Source organism: Chiloscyllium plagiosum, unplaced genomic scaffold (genome assembly GCF_037043375.1).
Source record: "Chiloscyllium plagiosum isolate Xiang-an unplaced genomic scaffold, Cpla_swu_hap1 HiC_scaffold_16, whole genome shotgun sequence".
Taxonomy (NCBI): Eukaryota; Metazoa; Chordata; class Chondrichthyes; order Orectolobiformes; family Hemiscylliidae; genus Chiloscyllium; species Chiloscyllium plagiosum.
Genome location: NW_028270154.1, coordinates 19,124,051 through 19,141,309, shown reverse-complemented (window position 1 = coordinate 19,141,309; position 17,259 = coordinate 19,124,051). Strand labels below are relative to the sequence as shown.

General features: G+C 40.3%; 1 protein-coding gene across 1 annotated transcript; it reads left to right on the top strand.

The window, feature by feature from the left end:
* The first annotated feature begins 2,068 nt into the window (after positions 1-2,068).
* Positions 2,069-16,039, top strand: LOC148147496 (ganglioside GM2 activator-like). Its single transcript, XM_087995039.1, has 4 exons — positions 2,069-2,139; positions 3,742-3,891; positions 8,618-8,740; positions 15,624-16,039. The coding sequence occupies exons 1-4, from the start codon at positions 2,080-2,082 to the stop codon at positions 15,774-15,776; spliced, it is 486 nt and encodes a 161-aa protein (XP_087851165.1). The 5' UTR covers positions 2,069-2,079; the 3' UTR covers positions 15,777-16,039.
* The last annotated feature ends 1,220 nt before the right edge of the window (positions 16,040-17,259 follow it).

Below are 17,259 nucleotides of genomic sequence, written 5' to 3'. Positions count from 1 at the left end.
TTGTTAAAGAAGTGGTGGATCTTTGGTATTTTACTTAATACTGTTTTTTTCATTAGTGAGTTTGAATCATCTGTAAACTGGGCAATGACTCCATGGAATAAGTTTGTCAGCAGATTGCTAATTCAAAAATATATCTAAATTTCCCCCACCAGCAAACACTTCCATACGCTTCTAAAAATATCTAGCATCAAGCAATAACTGAAAAACCGGAATTTTCCAAAGCTCAGTGAAAAAGCATGTGAGGAACGATTAAATACAATTGTAATGTAGAACTCGCCTATAGCTCAAGATTCAGTGAGCAGCACAACAAAGGATACTAACTATAATTCCAATATATCAGAACATAGAATAGTACAGCACAGGAACAGGCTCATTAATGTTGTGCCGAACTAAACTAATCCCTTCTGCCTGTCTTTCATCCATATCCCTCCATATTCTCCTAATAGCATTCAGAGTAGATGAAAAGGAAGAATGAAATAAAGTAGGAATCCTAAATGATGGCCATATGTTGAAGGCGCCATAATGATTAAAGTTTTAAGTAAACACTGGCGACAATTTTTAATCATTGGGCGTAATGGTAATATGTGACCCACATTTTTCAACGATCAGATGGTTGTTTCTGCAGGACAGATGGAAATAGCAGGTTGGGATTTGCAGAATCCCTGACATAGCAGACTCCAAATGAATTATCTGAGAAATTGAAGATTCTGATGATGATTCTCCTGTGCCTGGAACGGTTGAAAATATTCAATGGAAATCAGAGGAATCAGTAGGATCGTACAGTTAAGTAAATAGCTACTAAGAAACGTTAAGTAGTTAAAAACCTAATCTAAATCTTGGGTAACTATTAAGCTGAGCTCCCCAGCTGACAGTCATAGATATTTTCAGCAAAGAAATAGGCCATTCAGCCCATCAATCACCAATATGCTTCAATGTTATAAAGATTTCACAAACAACAACCCTTTTAATGTGTTCAAGTCTCCAACCATCCTCTGGGTGAAAAACATCTCTCCTCAAACTCTCTCGTAAACTTCTACCTCATACCTTAAATCTATGCCCCCTGGTTACTTCATCATAGCTCAGACTCTTGAGCCCATGCAATGTCCTGGTAAATCTCCTCTGCATCCTCTCTAGTGCAATCTCATCCTTCCTGTAATGTAGTGACCAGAACCGCATGTGGTATTCCAAATGTGACTGAATCAGCAGGTTTACAGTTCAAATGTAACCTCCTTGATCTTGTATTCTATTAGCCTTGGATTCAAGGGTCTCTGGATTTACAAGGTATTTCTGACTTTCAGTTCTTATAAGTGTCTGACCATTTATAGTGCAAGCCTTTACCTTAGCCAACTCCTACGGCGTTGCCCAGATATTTCTATGTTGAATATCATTTTCCATTGCTCTTCCCAGATGACGAGTCCATCAATATCCTCCTGCCATTTATGGCCATCCTCCTCACCATTTACCATCCTACCACTTTCTGCGTCATCACCAAATGCCTGATCATACTATCTGCATTTAAGTCCAAATCATTAGTGTACACCACAAATAGCAAGGGTCCCAGTACTGTGTCCTGTGGAATCCACTGGATGTGTTGCTCTGGCAATGTTGCATGGGAAGAGAAGGCTGAAATTGGGTGTGAGGAATGCCATGGGGGGGAGGTGGGTCGGTGGGTAATAGGTAATATGGTGGGCTTTGAAAGTTACAGTGAGAAAACTCACTCAGCCTTGAGGCATGAGACCCTCCAAAACATTCAACACACACTTGGTCAAAAAAATGTAAGATTTTAGCCCACCATCATCATTGCTAGCAATAGCCTTAAGAATTTGCAAAGATGTGATTGCTTTAAAAAAGAATTTATAAAGCAGCAGTTTGAAAACTTCAATTGCTGCAGAATGAATGACAATATTGAAAATATTGTCTTGACTCATTGGAGTCATTGCAACATACACAACAGGAATTACAAATCTTAATGGCTATTGGTTACACCCTAAGTAACACCTCATTGCATTGAAGTATAAAACAACACTGGGAAACCAAACATTTCTGTTCTTCACATGAAGATTGGCATTGCAATACAAGATGGCTGGTTGCTCAGGTATCATTTTGCTGGCCATTTACTTGCTTTTCCAAATAAGAACTGTAAGTATCTTGTCTGATAGTTTTTTTAAATAAGGGAACATGTTTGCAAAGTAGTTGCTGTGATTAAGAAGTAATTTGTTGATTGGAAAGAGTTTATAATGGGTCACATACATCTGATGACAAATACAAGTGTCACTCTCCAAAGGAAGCTGGTTTGGAATGGGAGCTGGATCATCTCTGGCATAGCCCTATTACTCTGTGAGTATATCAGGAGCTCCAATCAGATATCTATCCAGTAAATCTTAAAGGAGATAGAATGATGCCGGAGATACAGTTCTCTTGAACAAACTAGCTTGCTAGGGCCATTTCAGGGTGAAGCATATTGCTGTGGCCCTGGATTCACATATCAGGTAGGGATGAGAGATTTCCCCTCGAGAGCACTTTAGTGAACTAGATGGGTTTTACAACAACTGACAGTGTTACATGGTCACCATTGGATCATGTATTTATTTTAAGATTTTCAATAATTTAATTTCACCATCTGCCATGGTGGGAATCAAACCCTTTCCCCATGATATCAGCCTGGGTTAATGTACTACCATTCACCTGATACTCCCACTGTACCACTGCCTAAGTGCTGGAGAATAATTCCAAATCCTGTTGTTACTTGTAGTGTATGAAACTGACAACCAAATGTTTCAGTAATTGACATGTCTTGTAACATAATGGATTGCTTCAAGGAAGACCATTCCACAACAATTTCATGAATTGTTTCATCATAGTTTTAGTTTTGAATACCCTTAGCTATTGCAAAGTGGGCATTATCATTTAGTTACATGTGACGAGTTTGAAACATTCTTAAAAAATTGCTGACCAAATAGGTATATTATTTAATGTTTCTACATTAGGGTAGTATTAACCTGAATATCAACAATTTTTCATTTTAAGGACTCATTTGGACCTTAATTGAGGTTTGAATACATCTGAAGTGTTGGACATTTCCAGAGAAATGGTGAACATATTCCTTCAAAACAGGGAAACCTTCACAAATATGTTTATGAGGTTTATACATACAGTAATCACAAGAATTCTTCATGTATGTTTGCAGATGATCGAGGAGAACTGAATAGTGAGGACTTTATGCTCCTTTTAGTGCTTACTTTATTCAGAACTTATCAAAATTAGTACATCCAGAATAGGTTTCAGCCTGATCAGAACAGATACAATGCAAATTATTAGTATAGAGAGCACGTAAACTCTTCCTAAATGAATATCTAACTATCTTTAATCCTTATTATAATGCATATAATTAGCCCCAATTATTCCTGTAATTAGAACTCTGTGTTTTTGAATAAATATCCTGAATGTTTTTCTCCATTGATCCTATGTTATTTCAATGTCATACCTCCCACCACAAGACATTTGAAGGTCTAATATTCTATATATGAAATACAAAATATTTAAAGATCAAGCAATGTAATCCCTCAGACAGTAAAAATAAGTTTAGCTTACCACATTTTAATTATTGATTTCCTTCCCTGTGAAAAACTTGTAAAATATTAAGAATAGATTCAGTTCTTATTCTGTACTATCTTTATTCATAGCAGTTAGCATCAGAATTCATTAAACTGTGTATATTTATAATCCCCTTTTTCTTTTTAGTTGAACGGCTTTTCCTGGACAGATTGCAGTTATGCACGTGACCCTGTTAAATTCAAGCATATCTCAGTTCAACCAGATCCTGTTGAACTACCCGGATCTTTGTCTTTTGAAGGAAGTACCTATCTGAGTCGGCCCATCTCATCAATGACAGTGAGTGAATACTGTATTCATCCTATTCACATTGGGACATCTGATGTCACTATATGTCACATTTATGATGCACATAATGTAACACTTGTACTTACTGTCAGATAAGCTGTGCTGAGGTTCTTTTACATCACTAGGTAGCAGGCTTAAGTATTCTACATTTCAATGTGTGGATCATTTTGAATTGTGTAGAGTAACATAACCAGCAACTCATACAAATAGCTAAGTTCTGCAAGTTTATTTTGAGATGGCGATCAAATAGAAGAGAGTAAACAATTAGTTATTCCTCCTTTTTTTCCAACCACCTACTCGTCCCTTTCTTATAATCACTCCTTTATGTTTTGTTTCTACAATTTAAAACAATAACTTTACATCATTTCGTAACTTCCTGGCTTGCCTGATTCATTCCTCAAGGGTTTTTGCCTGAAATGTTGATTCTCCTGCTCCTTGGATGCTGCCTGACCTGCTGTGCTTTTCCAGCACCACATTCATGACTCTGATCTCCAGCATCTGCAGTTCTCACTTTCTCCTTGTCTTCTCTTCTTGCTAATAACACTTCCCTATGGTGATTTTCTGTGCAACTGCCCTCGGTTCTTTATCTAAATTTTCCTATACTTTAAAGAAAGTGTAATTTACAAATTGAAATCCAACTACACTCTATTCCTAAACTTTCACTGTGTCAGCCCACAGTCCACTTGATGACACACCTCTGAGTCAAATATTTTGAACCCAGTCCCACCTAAGAGACTGGATATAGTAATCTGGGCTGAAACTCCAATGCAGTACTGAGCTAAAGCCACATCACACAACACCAGGCTATAGTCCAACAGGTTTATTTGAAAGTACAAATTTTCAGAAAGCTGATCATTCATCATGTAACTAGCAGGGCACAGTGATAGGACACAGAATGTATAGTAAAAGATCAAGGTGTCATATGCGATGAACAAACTTAGATTGCTGTTAAGTCTTTAATCACTTAGAATGCTTGGGTGACATTTTTTCAATGAGGTGTTAAATTGAGGCCATAACAGCTCTATTTGGTGGAGGTAAAAGATTCCATAGCATTATTTCAAAGAAAAGCAAGAGAATGATCCCTAATAACATTTAGCCTTCAATTAACATCACAAAAAGTTCTGGTTGTGTCTTTGTCACATTATTGTTTTAGGACTTTTCTATATGCCAGTTGGCTGCCCTGCTTCCAACAACTGCACAAGTGACTACCATTAAAAAGCATTTTATAGTCTGTAAAGCATTTTGCAGCATTCTGAAGTTATGAAAGGCGTGTTGTATAATTGCAATTATTTCTTTATTATTTGTGGAGCTCTCCAGTTGTGTGCATTATGATTGCAGTTAAAAGAATACAGGACATGCCAGATCTTTGTTGTGATCTGATTTGATAAGCCTGTAATCTTTAAAGAATAACATGTATGCAGCAATGACAGGTAAGAAAATAAATGGCAGAATTCCAAAGCTGAATTGAATTCAAACACCAAAAATTGTGTTTTACAAATTTGAACAAAACAAACATAAACAAAACACTGAACAACTCCACTGAACAGAAGAAAATGATTCTAAATCATGTACACCATTTATTTAAAACTTACGCACTAACATTCAGGATGGTTTAATATTCTAATACTCCACAGAATGCACATCAACTTGTTGTTGCACTAAAGGCAAACCCTACATTGACATGAGTCACACTCTAGGTCACCTTATTTCATTTAAATTCTGTCTCATTTGCAAAGGATTCCAATTCTTCGCTTTCAAAGGTCTAGCCCATGATATTTTCTGGGTCAGACTGCATCAACAAATAGAGTCAATAGATGTGAAGCTGGAAAAGCACAGCAGGTCAGACAGCATGGAGACAGAGGAGCAGGAAAGTCAATGCTTCATACCAAAACACCTCATCAACAAATACTCACATCCTCAATCCCTTTTCTTAAACCAAGTTGCCCATGACCTCATAACCTCATCACCTTGGGGGATCTCCCATCCACCGCCTCCAACCTCATAGTCCCACAACTCCGCACCGCCCGTTTCTACCTCCTGCCCAAAATCCACAAACCTGACTGCCCCGGCCGACCCATTGTCTCCGCCTGCTCCTGCCCCACCGAACTCATCTCCGCATACCTTGACACCGTCCTGTCCCCCTTAGTCCAAGAACTCCCCACCTACGTTCGGGACACCATCCATGCCCTCCACCTGCTCCAGGATTTTCGCTTCCCCGTCCCCAATGCCTTATTTTCACCATGGACATCCAGTCCCTGTACACCTCCATCCCCCATCACGAAGGACTCAAAGCCCTCCGCTTCTTCCTTTCCCACCGTACCAACCAGTACCCTTCCACTGACACCCTCCTTCGACTGACTGAACTGGTCCTCACCCTGAACAACTTCTCTTTCCAATCCTCCCACTTCCTCCAAACGAAAGGAGTAGCCATGGGCACCTGCATGGGCCCCAGCTATGCCTGCCTCTTCGTTGGATATGTGGAACAGTCCATCTTCCGCAACTACACTGGCCCCACCCCCCACCTTTTCCTCCGCTACATCGATGACTGTATCGGCGCCGCCTCATGCTCCCACGAGGAGGTTGAACAGTTCATCCACTTCACCAACACCTTCCACCCCGACCTCAAATTCACCTGGACAGTCTCAGATTCCTCCCTCCCCTTCCTCGACCTTTCTATTTCTATCTCAGACGACCGAATCAACACGGACATCTACTACAAACCGACCGACTCCCACAGCTACCTGGGCTACACCTCCTCCCACCCTGCCCCCTATAAAAACGCCATCCCATTCTCCCAATTCCTTCGACTCCGCTGCATCTGCTCCCAGGAGGACCAGTTCCAAAAACGTACAACCCCGATGGCCTCCTTCTTCAAGGACCGCAATTTCCCCCCCCCGACGTGGTCGACGATGCCCTCCACCGCATCTCTTCCACTTCCCGCTCCTCCGCACTTGAGCCCCGCCACTCCAACCGCCACCAGGACAGAACCCCACTGGTCCTCACCTACCACCCCACCAATCTCCATGTACAGCGCATCATCCGCCGTCATTTCCGCCACCTCCAAACGGACCCCACCACCAAGGATATATTTCCCTCCCCTCCCCTATCAGCATTCTGTAAAGACCACTCCCTTCATGACTCCCTCGTCAGATCCACACCCCCCCATCAACCCAACCTCCACTCCCGGCACCTTCCCCTGCAACCGCAGGAGGTGCAAGACTTGCGCCCACACCTCCCCCCTCACCTCCCTCCAAGGCCCCAAAGGAAACTTCCATATCTGCCACAGATTCACCTGCACCTCCACACACATCATCTATTGCATCCTCTGCACCCGATGTGGCCTCCTCTATATTGGGAAGACAGGCCGGCTACTTGCGGAGCGTTTCAGAGAAGACCTCTGGGATACCCGGACCAACCAACCCAACCACCCTGTGGCTCAACACTTCAACTCCGCCTCCCACTCCACCAAGGATATGCAGGTCTTTGGACTCCTCCATCGCCAGACCACAACAACACGACGGTTGGAGGAAGAGCGCCTCATCTTCCGCCTAGGAACCCTCCAACCACAAGGGATGAACTCGGATTTCACCAGTTTCCTCATTTCCCCTCCCCTCACCTTGTCTCAGTCAAATCCATCGAATTCAGCACCGCCTTCCTAACCTGCAATCTTCTTCCTGACCTCTCTGCCCCCACCCCAGTCTGACCTATCACCCTCACCTTGACCTCTTTCCACCTATCACATTTCCGACGCCTCTCCCCCAAGTCCCTCCTCCCTACCTTTTATCTTAGCCTGCTGGACAAACTTTCCTCATTCCTGAAGAAGGGCTTATGCCCGAAACGTCGATTCTCCTGTTCCCTGAATGCTGCCTGACCTGCTGCGCTTTTCCAGCAACACATTTTCAGCCATGACCACTGAGACTGTTCCCAAACATCTAAGTACCAAAACAATTCCACCTTTTATCAGCAACTAGCTTCATTGAGTTGCCAATGAATTTGTCGAAGCTCCAAACTTTCCCAGCTGCATCAAGCAAATATTGCTCAAGGACTTCCTTTACCCCACATTCAGCTGCATAGAACTGTAAATGGCTCCCATACCGTTGTCAACAGAATGAAGCCACCACTGTTTGGAATTTTTCTGGAGCCCTCCTTGAATGGAGTCTCGTAACTGCAACACTAGTACGGCCTGGAGCTAATTCTTCTGCATCAACCCCCTCCCAGCTCGAAGTTGCAATGAACATCTCTCTTAACAAGCACATGCTTAATTTAACATCAGTGTATCTTATTAAGCTCCAAGTTAAAAGAAAGACCCATAAAGAGTAAATATGAAAGATTATTTCTTCAGGTTAGTGAATCAGTAAAGGGAAGGAGTTAGAAGAAACATTTGCAGTTAATGTGAATTCTGGATATGGAATGTATTACCACAAGTGACTACTGAAGTTTGATACATTACAATATTTAAATACAAATGGTTAAACAGCTGAACTATACAAGTACTGGGATATATAGAAAAATGACAGAGTAGATTGCTCCAGTGTACAGCTAGCACGTGTACTTTGGTCTGAACGTCCGCCTTTGCACCGAAATGTTCAGAATTCTAATAGCTTTTGCTGATTATCAGGGACACAATGAGAATCTAATGTGTAACTTCAGCATTCATCATTTCAAAGTGCAGTGTTTTGAGAAATAACATCTGCTATTTTATTTTTGAATATTTTAGGCTGAAATAACACTGTACAAGAAGGCCCTGTTCTGGTGGAAAATTCCCTGTCTTAATTCATTTCCATGTAGTTTTGATCTATGTGAACTGTTTGGTCTTGATTCATCGTGTACTTTCAGCAGTGTAAGTTTGTTTTCTGTTCCTTGAGGCAAGGATCATGATCTATCTTTATTCAAATATCCTGATTGATATCTAATTCATCTCAGTATAGGACATAGTACAGGCTGCTAAACTTAATTCATTCTTCAGAACTTGGTTCATTCATTTTTAACAAATACACATTGTAATTAGGAGAGCTCTAGCAATGGTTAAATGACTAAACAAAATGCAACTGCAACAATACAATTTAAAATTCTGCAACTGTTTGACTTTTAAAATTAAAACAGAAAACATTTGAAATGAACAGGTCTGGCAGCAATGATCAATAGAAAAATAGAGTTACCATTTCTGATTGAAGATCTTTCATTGGAACTGTTGCTATTTTATATCTATAGACTTATTTGCAAGTCTAAACATTTATGAACTGCTAACGGACTTATAACAATTATAGCTTTCCAATTATGGTAATTGTCCAGTGGCATGCGTATTGGTTATACATTTTTTAATGAAACCCAGTCACTATAAAACTAATAACCCTGCCCACTAAATTATTTAACTCTTCTTCAAGGTAAATCTAACCCAGAGTTTAAGAACCTCCACCAGGGGTCAGAAAAGGAGGAAGATCCTGAAACCATCCCAGTTAGAATCATAAATCTGAGGCCACCAATCTGGTCTACACCAGCCAGCTGACTTGCCAAGATGTCCACGTTACTGTGACAACATACACTTTTACAATGAATTTTACCAATGAATATTGGTGGTTGGAGGGATAGGGGCTCTGATTTTTCTTTCCATCACAGAAATGACTCGATATATCTTCTGCTGTTATGGCCTCCGATTGTCATGCATTTCAAGAATTTACAGCTTGATACTCAACTGTGTTATGAAGGCATTTTCCTTAGCCATCATGTCCTGGGTGGAAGTTGAACTGAGCTTCTGGCTCAGAGACATCAATGTTACCTTTTTTGCCACAAGACCTTCTCCATATCCGCTATAGCCACTCAAATAGCTGCTCAACACATTGAATGTATTCCTTTCACTGTTTTATTTTAATAAGTTTTGGAAAATTGTTCTTGTCAAATCACTAGCAAACTGTATCTAGTACAAATAGAATACCCCACCTCGTAACTTTTTTTACTAAATTAAAGGCGCTTTATAAATGCAACTTATTGTTGCTCATTATCTACTCTGGTTCCCCGCCTTTTTTTTTAAGTCACTCGTTGTACCTCGGTATTGCTGCCTGTGGATCCATTTATTCCCTGCCATGACTTGTACTTGGGAAGATGTGGTGAGCTGCCTTCTTGAACCACTGTAGTCCCTTTGCTGTAGGTAGAATCACGATAGTGTGAGGGAGCTCCAGGATCTCACCCCCATAAAATAAATTGCAAGAGAATTTTGTAGCGCTCAGTGAAAAGAATCACTCATAATGGAATAGTCAGTGAATAAGAAAATGCTCTTCAGTAACTTCTGCATCAAACTGGGAGTATTGTAAGTCCTACTCCCACATAGCAGAGACAGACACCAAAACAAAATGAACGTTATTACCTAAGTGTTGCAAAATACAGCAAAGACAATTCACTACTGGCATCGCCACTACATTCTATTCTCATTAAAGTGACTAAAATAGTACTTAACAATCCTTAATGATTTGTCCACACTAGCTATCTGTAAGAATAATAGGGTAGTTATGGTAGGGGATTTTAACTTTCCAAACATTGACTGTGACTGCCATAGTGTTAAAGGTTTAGATGGAGAGGAATTTCTTAAGTGTGTACAAGACAATTTTCTGATTCAGTATGTGGATGTACCTACGAGAGAAGGTGCAAAACTTGACCTACTCTTGGGAAATAAGGCAGGGCAGGTGATTGAGGTGTCAGTGGGGGAGCACGTTGGGGCCAGCGACCATAATTCTATTCGTTTTAAAATAGTGATGGAAAAGGATACACCAGATCTAAAAGTTGAAGTTCTAAATTGGAGAAAGGCCAATTTTGACGGTATTAGGCAAGAACTTTCAAAAGCTGATTGGAGGCAGATGTTTGCAGGTAAAGGGACAGCTGGAAAATGGGAAGCCTTCAGAAATGAGATAACAAGAATCCAGAGAAAGTATATTCCTATCAGGGTGAAAGCGAAGGCTGGTAGGTATAGGGAATGCTGGATAACTAAAGAAATTGAGGGTATGGTTAAGAAAAAGAAGGAAGCATATGTCAGGTATAGACAGGATAGATCGAGTGAATCCTTAGAGTATAAAGAAAGTAGGAGTATACTTAAGAAGGAAATCAGGAGGGCAAAACGGGGACATGAGATAGCTTTGGCAAACAGAATTAAGGAGAATCCAAAGGGTTTTTACAAATATATTGAGGACAAAAGGGTAACTAGGGAGAGAATAGGGCCCCTCAAAGATCAGCAAGGCGGTCTTTGTGTGGAGCCACAGAAAATGGGGGAGATACTAAATGAATATTTTGCATCAGTATTTACTGTGGAAAAAGATATGGAAGATGTAGACTGCAGGGAAATAGATGATGACATCTTGCAAAATGTCCAGATTACAGAGGATGTCTTGAAACACATAAAGGTGGATAAATCCCCAGGACCTGATCAGGTGTACCCTAGAACTCTGTGGGAAGCTAGAGAAGTGATTGCTGGGCCACTTGCTGAGATATTTGTATCATTAATAGTCACAGGTGAGGTGCCGGAAGACTGGAGGTTGGCAAACGTGGTGCCACTGTTTAAGAAGGGCGGTAAAGACAAGCCAGGGAACTATAGACCGGTGAGCCTGACCTCAGTGATGGGCAAGTTGTTGGAGGGAATCCTGAGGGACAGGATGTGCATGTATTTGGAAAGGCAAGGACTGATTAGGGATAGTCAACATGGCTTTGTGTGTGGGAAATCATGTCTCACAAACTTGATTGAGTTTTTTGAAGAAGTAACAAAGAAGATTGATGAGGGCAGAGCGGTAGATGGGATCTATATGGACTTCATTAAGGTGTTCAACAAGGGAGACTGATTAGCAAGTTTAGATCTCATGGAATACAGGGAGAACTAGCCATTTGGATACAGAACTGGCTCAAAGGTAGAAGAGAGAGGGTGGTGGTGGAAGGTTGTTTTTCAGGCTGGAGGCCTGTGACCAGTGGAGTGCCACAAGGATTGGTTTTGGTCCTCTATTTTTTGTCATTTACATAAATGATTTGGATGCAAGTATAAGAGGTACAGTTAGTAAGTTTGCAGATGACACCAAAATTGGAGGTGTAGTGGACAGTGGAGAGGGTTACCTCAGATTACAACAGGATCTGGACCAGATGGGCCAATGGGTTGAGAAATGGCAGATGGAGTTTAATTCAGATAAATGCGAGGTGCTACATTTTGGGAAAGCAATTCTTAGCAGGACTTCTACACTTAATGGTAAGGTCCTAGGGAGTGTTGCTGAACAAAGAGACCTTGGAGTGCAGGTTCATAGCTCCTTCAAAGTGGAGTCGCAGGTAGATAGCATACTGAAGAAGGCGTTTGGTATGCTTTCCTTTATTGGTCAGAGTATTGAGTACAGGGGTTGGGAGGTCATGTTGCAGCTGTACAGGACATTTGTTAGGCCACTGTTGGAATATTGTGCGCAATTCTGATCTCCTTCCTATCGGAAAGATGTTGTGAAACTTGAAAGGGTTCAGAAAAGATTTACAAGGGTGTTTCCAGGGTTGGAGGATTTGAGCTGTAGGGAGAGGCTGAACAGGCTTGGGGCTGTTTTCCCTGGAGCGTCGGAGGCTGAGGGGTGACCTGATAGAGGTTTACAAAATTATGAGGGCCATGGATAGGATAAATAGACAATGTCTTTTCCCTGGGGTCGGGGAGTCCAGAACGAGAGGGCATAGGTTTAGGGTGAGAGGAGAAAGATATAAAAGAGACCTAAGGGGCAACTTTTTCATGCAGAGGGTGGTACGTGTATGGAATGAGCTGCCAGAGGATGTGGTGGAGGCTGGTACAATTGCAACATTTAAGAGGCATTTGGATGGGTATATGAATTGGAAGGGTTTGGAGGGATATTGGCCGGGTGCTGGCAGGTGGGACTAGATTGGGTTGGGAGATCTGGTTGACATGGACAGGTTGGACCGAAGGGTCTCTTTCCATGCTGTACATCTCTATGACTCTATTTAAAGAGTATCAATTGACACAGGGCAAAATTTATTTGGTATTCCATTCAGCTCCAGTAGGTGGCATATGCGCAACTTGAATTATTTAACTCCCAGCTATTTGAATTGAATTGAATTAGCTGTATTGTCACATGTACTCACATGAGTACAGTGAAAAGTTAAAAATCACACAACACCAGGTTATAGTCCAACAGGCTTAGTTTAATTGGAAGCACACTAGCTTTCAGAGCGCCGCTCCTTCATCAAGTAGTTGCCTTTTAGGTGGTTCATCAGGCGGCGCTGCGAAAGCTAGTGCTTCCAATTAAACCTGTTGGACTATAACCTGGTGTTGTGTGATTTTTTTTAACTTTGTACACCCCGGTCCAACACCGCCATCTCCAAATCATGACTACAGTGAAAAATTTACCCGTCGCCATTAATGGCATCATCGTAGATAGAAAGGCACCTAAGTACAGATTCTTGAGTACAATTGCTTAGGAAAAACTTCGGAACAATAAAAAAAAGTCTAGCATTATAGACCTTCAGAAGTACAAAACTGTAACAATAAATTAGAAAAATAAAGAAATAAAAGTTCAGAATAACAGTCCTACACAATAATATAATAATTAAAAAAAGAGAATTTCAGACAATTCGAGAATTTGTCCATTTTACTGCTCTGGGCCCTCTGCAGTTTCTTACACCCATAAAGTAAAATACACTTTAAACATCGGGAAGAATTCCACTGAAGTTCCAAGACATAGCAGCACCAGTTTAGCAGAAAATCAGTGGGAAACTCAGAGGATGAGCTGAAATACTGTCTGGAAATTCCAGGTTCAGTGGTAGAACTGATGCAGTGCAGTGCAACCTGCACTAGTAGCAATTAAACCCCAATAAATCTGTGACTTGCTGTGGATTTGCAATGTGTTGGCTTCAGTTGTTACACTCAAATGGTGATTGGTAATTACCATAGTCTACATGGAACACAGGCACCTTTCTTCCTTTCAGTGAGACAATCATTTATATAGCTTGCAGGGGTACCACCATATATAAGAGTGGGGCCAAGTCAAGGAGACAGAAGCTTCTGAATATACATCTTGATGTTATCATCAGTAGTATTATTTGTATCATGAACTTTACAGTTTATACAAAACTGGGATCACATCCCTTACACAGCACAGAATTTCAGTCCCATGTTTGTAGAAACTGGGCCACAGAGCATGTATAGGAAATATATGCATTGACTGAAACAATTAAGGCATCATCGTCTGAATTAAATGTTGCCACAAAGTCCATGAAGTAAAGCAAATACAATGGAATAATTAGGATTGATCTCACAATCAGTGTATTCAAATGTATCCTTTTTATACTGATAGTAGAACTGGAGAATAAAACCAAAGATATACCTCTAATTTATCATTACAGTTTTACTCCATATGATTATCTGTTAGCTCTCTCCTATAAAAGCGAACAAAAGGAATATGAGGTAATGCTGATTCTAACATATGTACGTGCCAAGACCCAAGCTGAAGTGAAAATTGTCAAGACCAGCAAGAATTTCACTAAATCTTGGCAAATATTTTAATATGTCATAGTTTCAGATTTCAACATAAATGTGGACAAAGTTAAAAATCACACATCAGCAGGTTATCATCCAACAGGCTTATTTGGAAGCACTCTGAAAGCTCGTGCTGAATAAATCCGTTGGACTATAACCTGGTGTTGTGTGATTTTTAACTTTGTCCACCCCAGTCCAACACTGGCCCCTCCATATCATAACATAAATATGTTGTGACTGTGGATCAACCACACTACAACAGTCTTTGTAAAAATTCATAACAGGAGCAGGACAAGAGAGCTTTGTGATTGCCATGATCACAACTCCAGTCTGTTTTTCCTGTTTAAAGTATGTGCATCAATTGTGGCTCGTTGCTAGGTACACTGAGTCTCAATGTTGAGATTCAGGCCTTACCTCAAAGACTAATCTACGTTTTTTAATCTTGAGAAAGTGTTGGACCATTACATATACAGTCTTTTTAGATAAATTGTTAAATTGAGGCCCTGCCTGCACACTCAGGTCAACATTTATCCCTTAAGCATCATTACTAAAACAAATTTCATGGTTATTTTTACATTGCTGGTTGTGTGCTTATGTGCACAGCTTGACTGCTATGCTTTTTACAGTAGAACAGTGACTATACTTCAAAACTTCTTCAAAAGGTTGTAAAGTTCTTTGGGGGAACATTCTAATGCTATCAAGGTGCTGTATAAATGCAATTGTTTCATTTTAGTACGCATCTTGTCAAAGTTTCTCAAACGGTTTACACAATTAAAAAAAACTAAATGCATAATAGATGGACAAATAAATGGTAAACTAGGGTGAGCATGTTACAAGGCAGAAGTGGGTGCTGCAGATGCTGCAGATTAGAGTCAAGATTAAAGTGGTGCTGGAAAAGCACAGCAGGTCAGGCAGTATCCAAAGAGCAGGAAAATCGACGTTTCGGCCATTCCTGATGAAGGGCTTTTTCCTGAAATGTTGATTTTCCTACTCCTCGAATGCTGCCTGACCTTCAGTGCTTTTCCAGCACCACACTAATCTTGAGCATGTTACATGTTCCTTACTTTGGAATTTAAGCGGCCAAATGCATATATACTGCATTAATATCAGGGATGGCTAAAACAATTAAAAGTAAAACAGTTAACGTCTTTCCTATATTGGAATTTCTAATTGTGTGCATTTCACAACAAAAGAGTGAATTATTTTGTGCTAACTCTGAACATTTGCATTTCAGGGATATCTTCATTCCTCAAAAAGAAGTTATTATTTCTCACGACCACCTATCTCATCCTATTTGTTGAAAGGTTATTACTCAGCAACAATTACTTTGAAGAGCCATGGGAAGCCAGTTGGCTGTGCTTATGTCTACTTTAACATTGATGGATAATAATTTTAATGCATAACAAGAAATTGCAAAGAAAACCAATGATTCACATGTTTAATATTCTTTTCTCACAGACAATCTCAGTTTAGTTTAGAATGATTTAAACTGTTGCTGTAAAATTGTAATTGTCCCGTCATTTACTGATGCTTCCTGGAATGAATAATGCTTGTATTTCCATTTTAAAGTTTGAATGTAACATGGAAAGGGATTTATAGTAACTTGTGTGCAATTTTCTTCACCAATTTACCAATCATTAAAGTTTGCTGCCAAAAGAGACATTAGCTCTTTAGTTTTTTAAATGCATGATATCAGAGCTCAATTCTATTCATGCTGCAATTCTATTCATGAAAGTCTGTGTAATGAATTGGTCTTACAGATTCAAGCACTTTTCATTATAGTTGAGGGCTACTGCGTCTGACAGCTCTTTACTTGAACAGTTGAGCTAAAAGCTGATGATCTCTGGGAGGAATCCTTTTTCATCTTTTAATTCAAATATCAGGCTTCACCTGAGCAGAAATGAAACTACTCTCCAGACTGAGAGAGTAAATAGTTAAGTGGTGATGGATTTAAAATTGCAAGGCAGGGGCATGAGTTGAGTAATGGGCCTGGTTCTGCAAGTACCAGAGAGGGCAAAAGAGAAAAAATGAGGAACAAGAAAATGGAAGTGAGAGAAGGCTTAAGTGTTGACAGTGAACAAAGAAATGTTCGCCTTCCAATTGACAAGAAAGAGATAAGGGCAGTGTTAAATTGTATATATGTATATGCACTGAGTAAAGCAAACAAACTTGGAAACGGTTGGCTGTATGGGGATGTGACATAATAGCATTGAAACATGGCTCACGCCAAAATAGGACTGGATAATTAACCCAACAGAAGTTAGCTAAAAGACAGGGAACAGAGGGCATTTCTCAGACTGGAGACAAGTTGAAAGTGGTGTTCCCTGAGGAAGAGTGTTGGGATAGTTTTTACTGATTTATATAAATGATTTTGGAAATGGATTTTAAGAGTAAAACCTCTAAATTTGCAGATGATATTAAAGTAGAGAGGATAGTGATTTGTGAGGATGACACTAGGCAACTTCAGAGAAACATTGATAAATTGGCCAAATGGACAGATACCTGGTAGATGAATTTCAATGCAGTGAAATGTGAAGTAAGGATTTTGATACAACAAAATTGAAACAGTTGTTAAGAAGGCTTATGGGATGTGTGTGTTCATAAATAGAGGCATAAAGCAAGGAAGTCACGGTATATGTCTACAAATCACACCACATTTGAAGTTTTGTGCTCAGAGTCATAGAGTCACAGAGATGTACATCATGGAAACAGACCATTCAGTCCAACTTGTCCATGCCGACCAGATATCCTAACCTAATCTAGTCCCATTTGCCAGCACTTGGCCTTCCTATTCATATACCCATCCAGATGCCTTTTAAATATTGCAATTGTACCAGCCTCCACCACTTCCTCTGGCAGCTCATTCCATA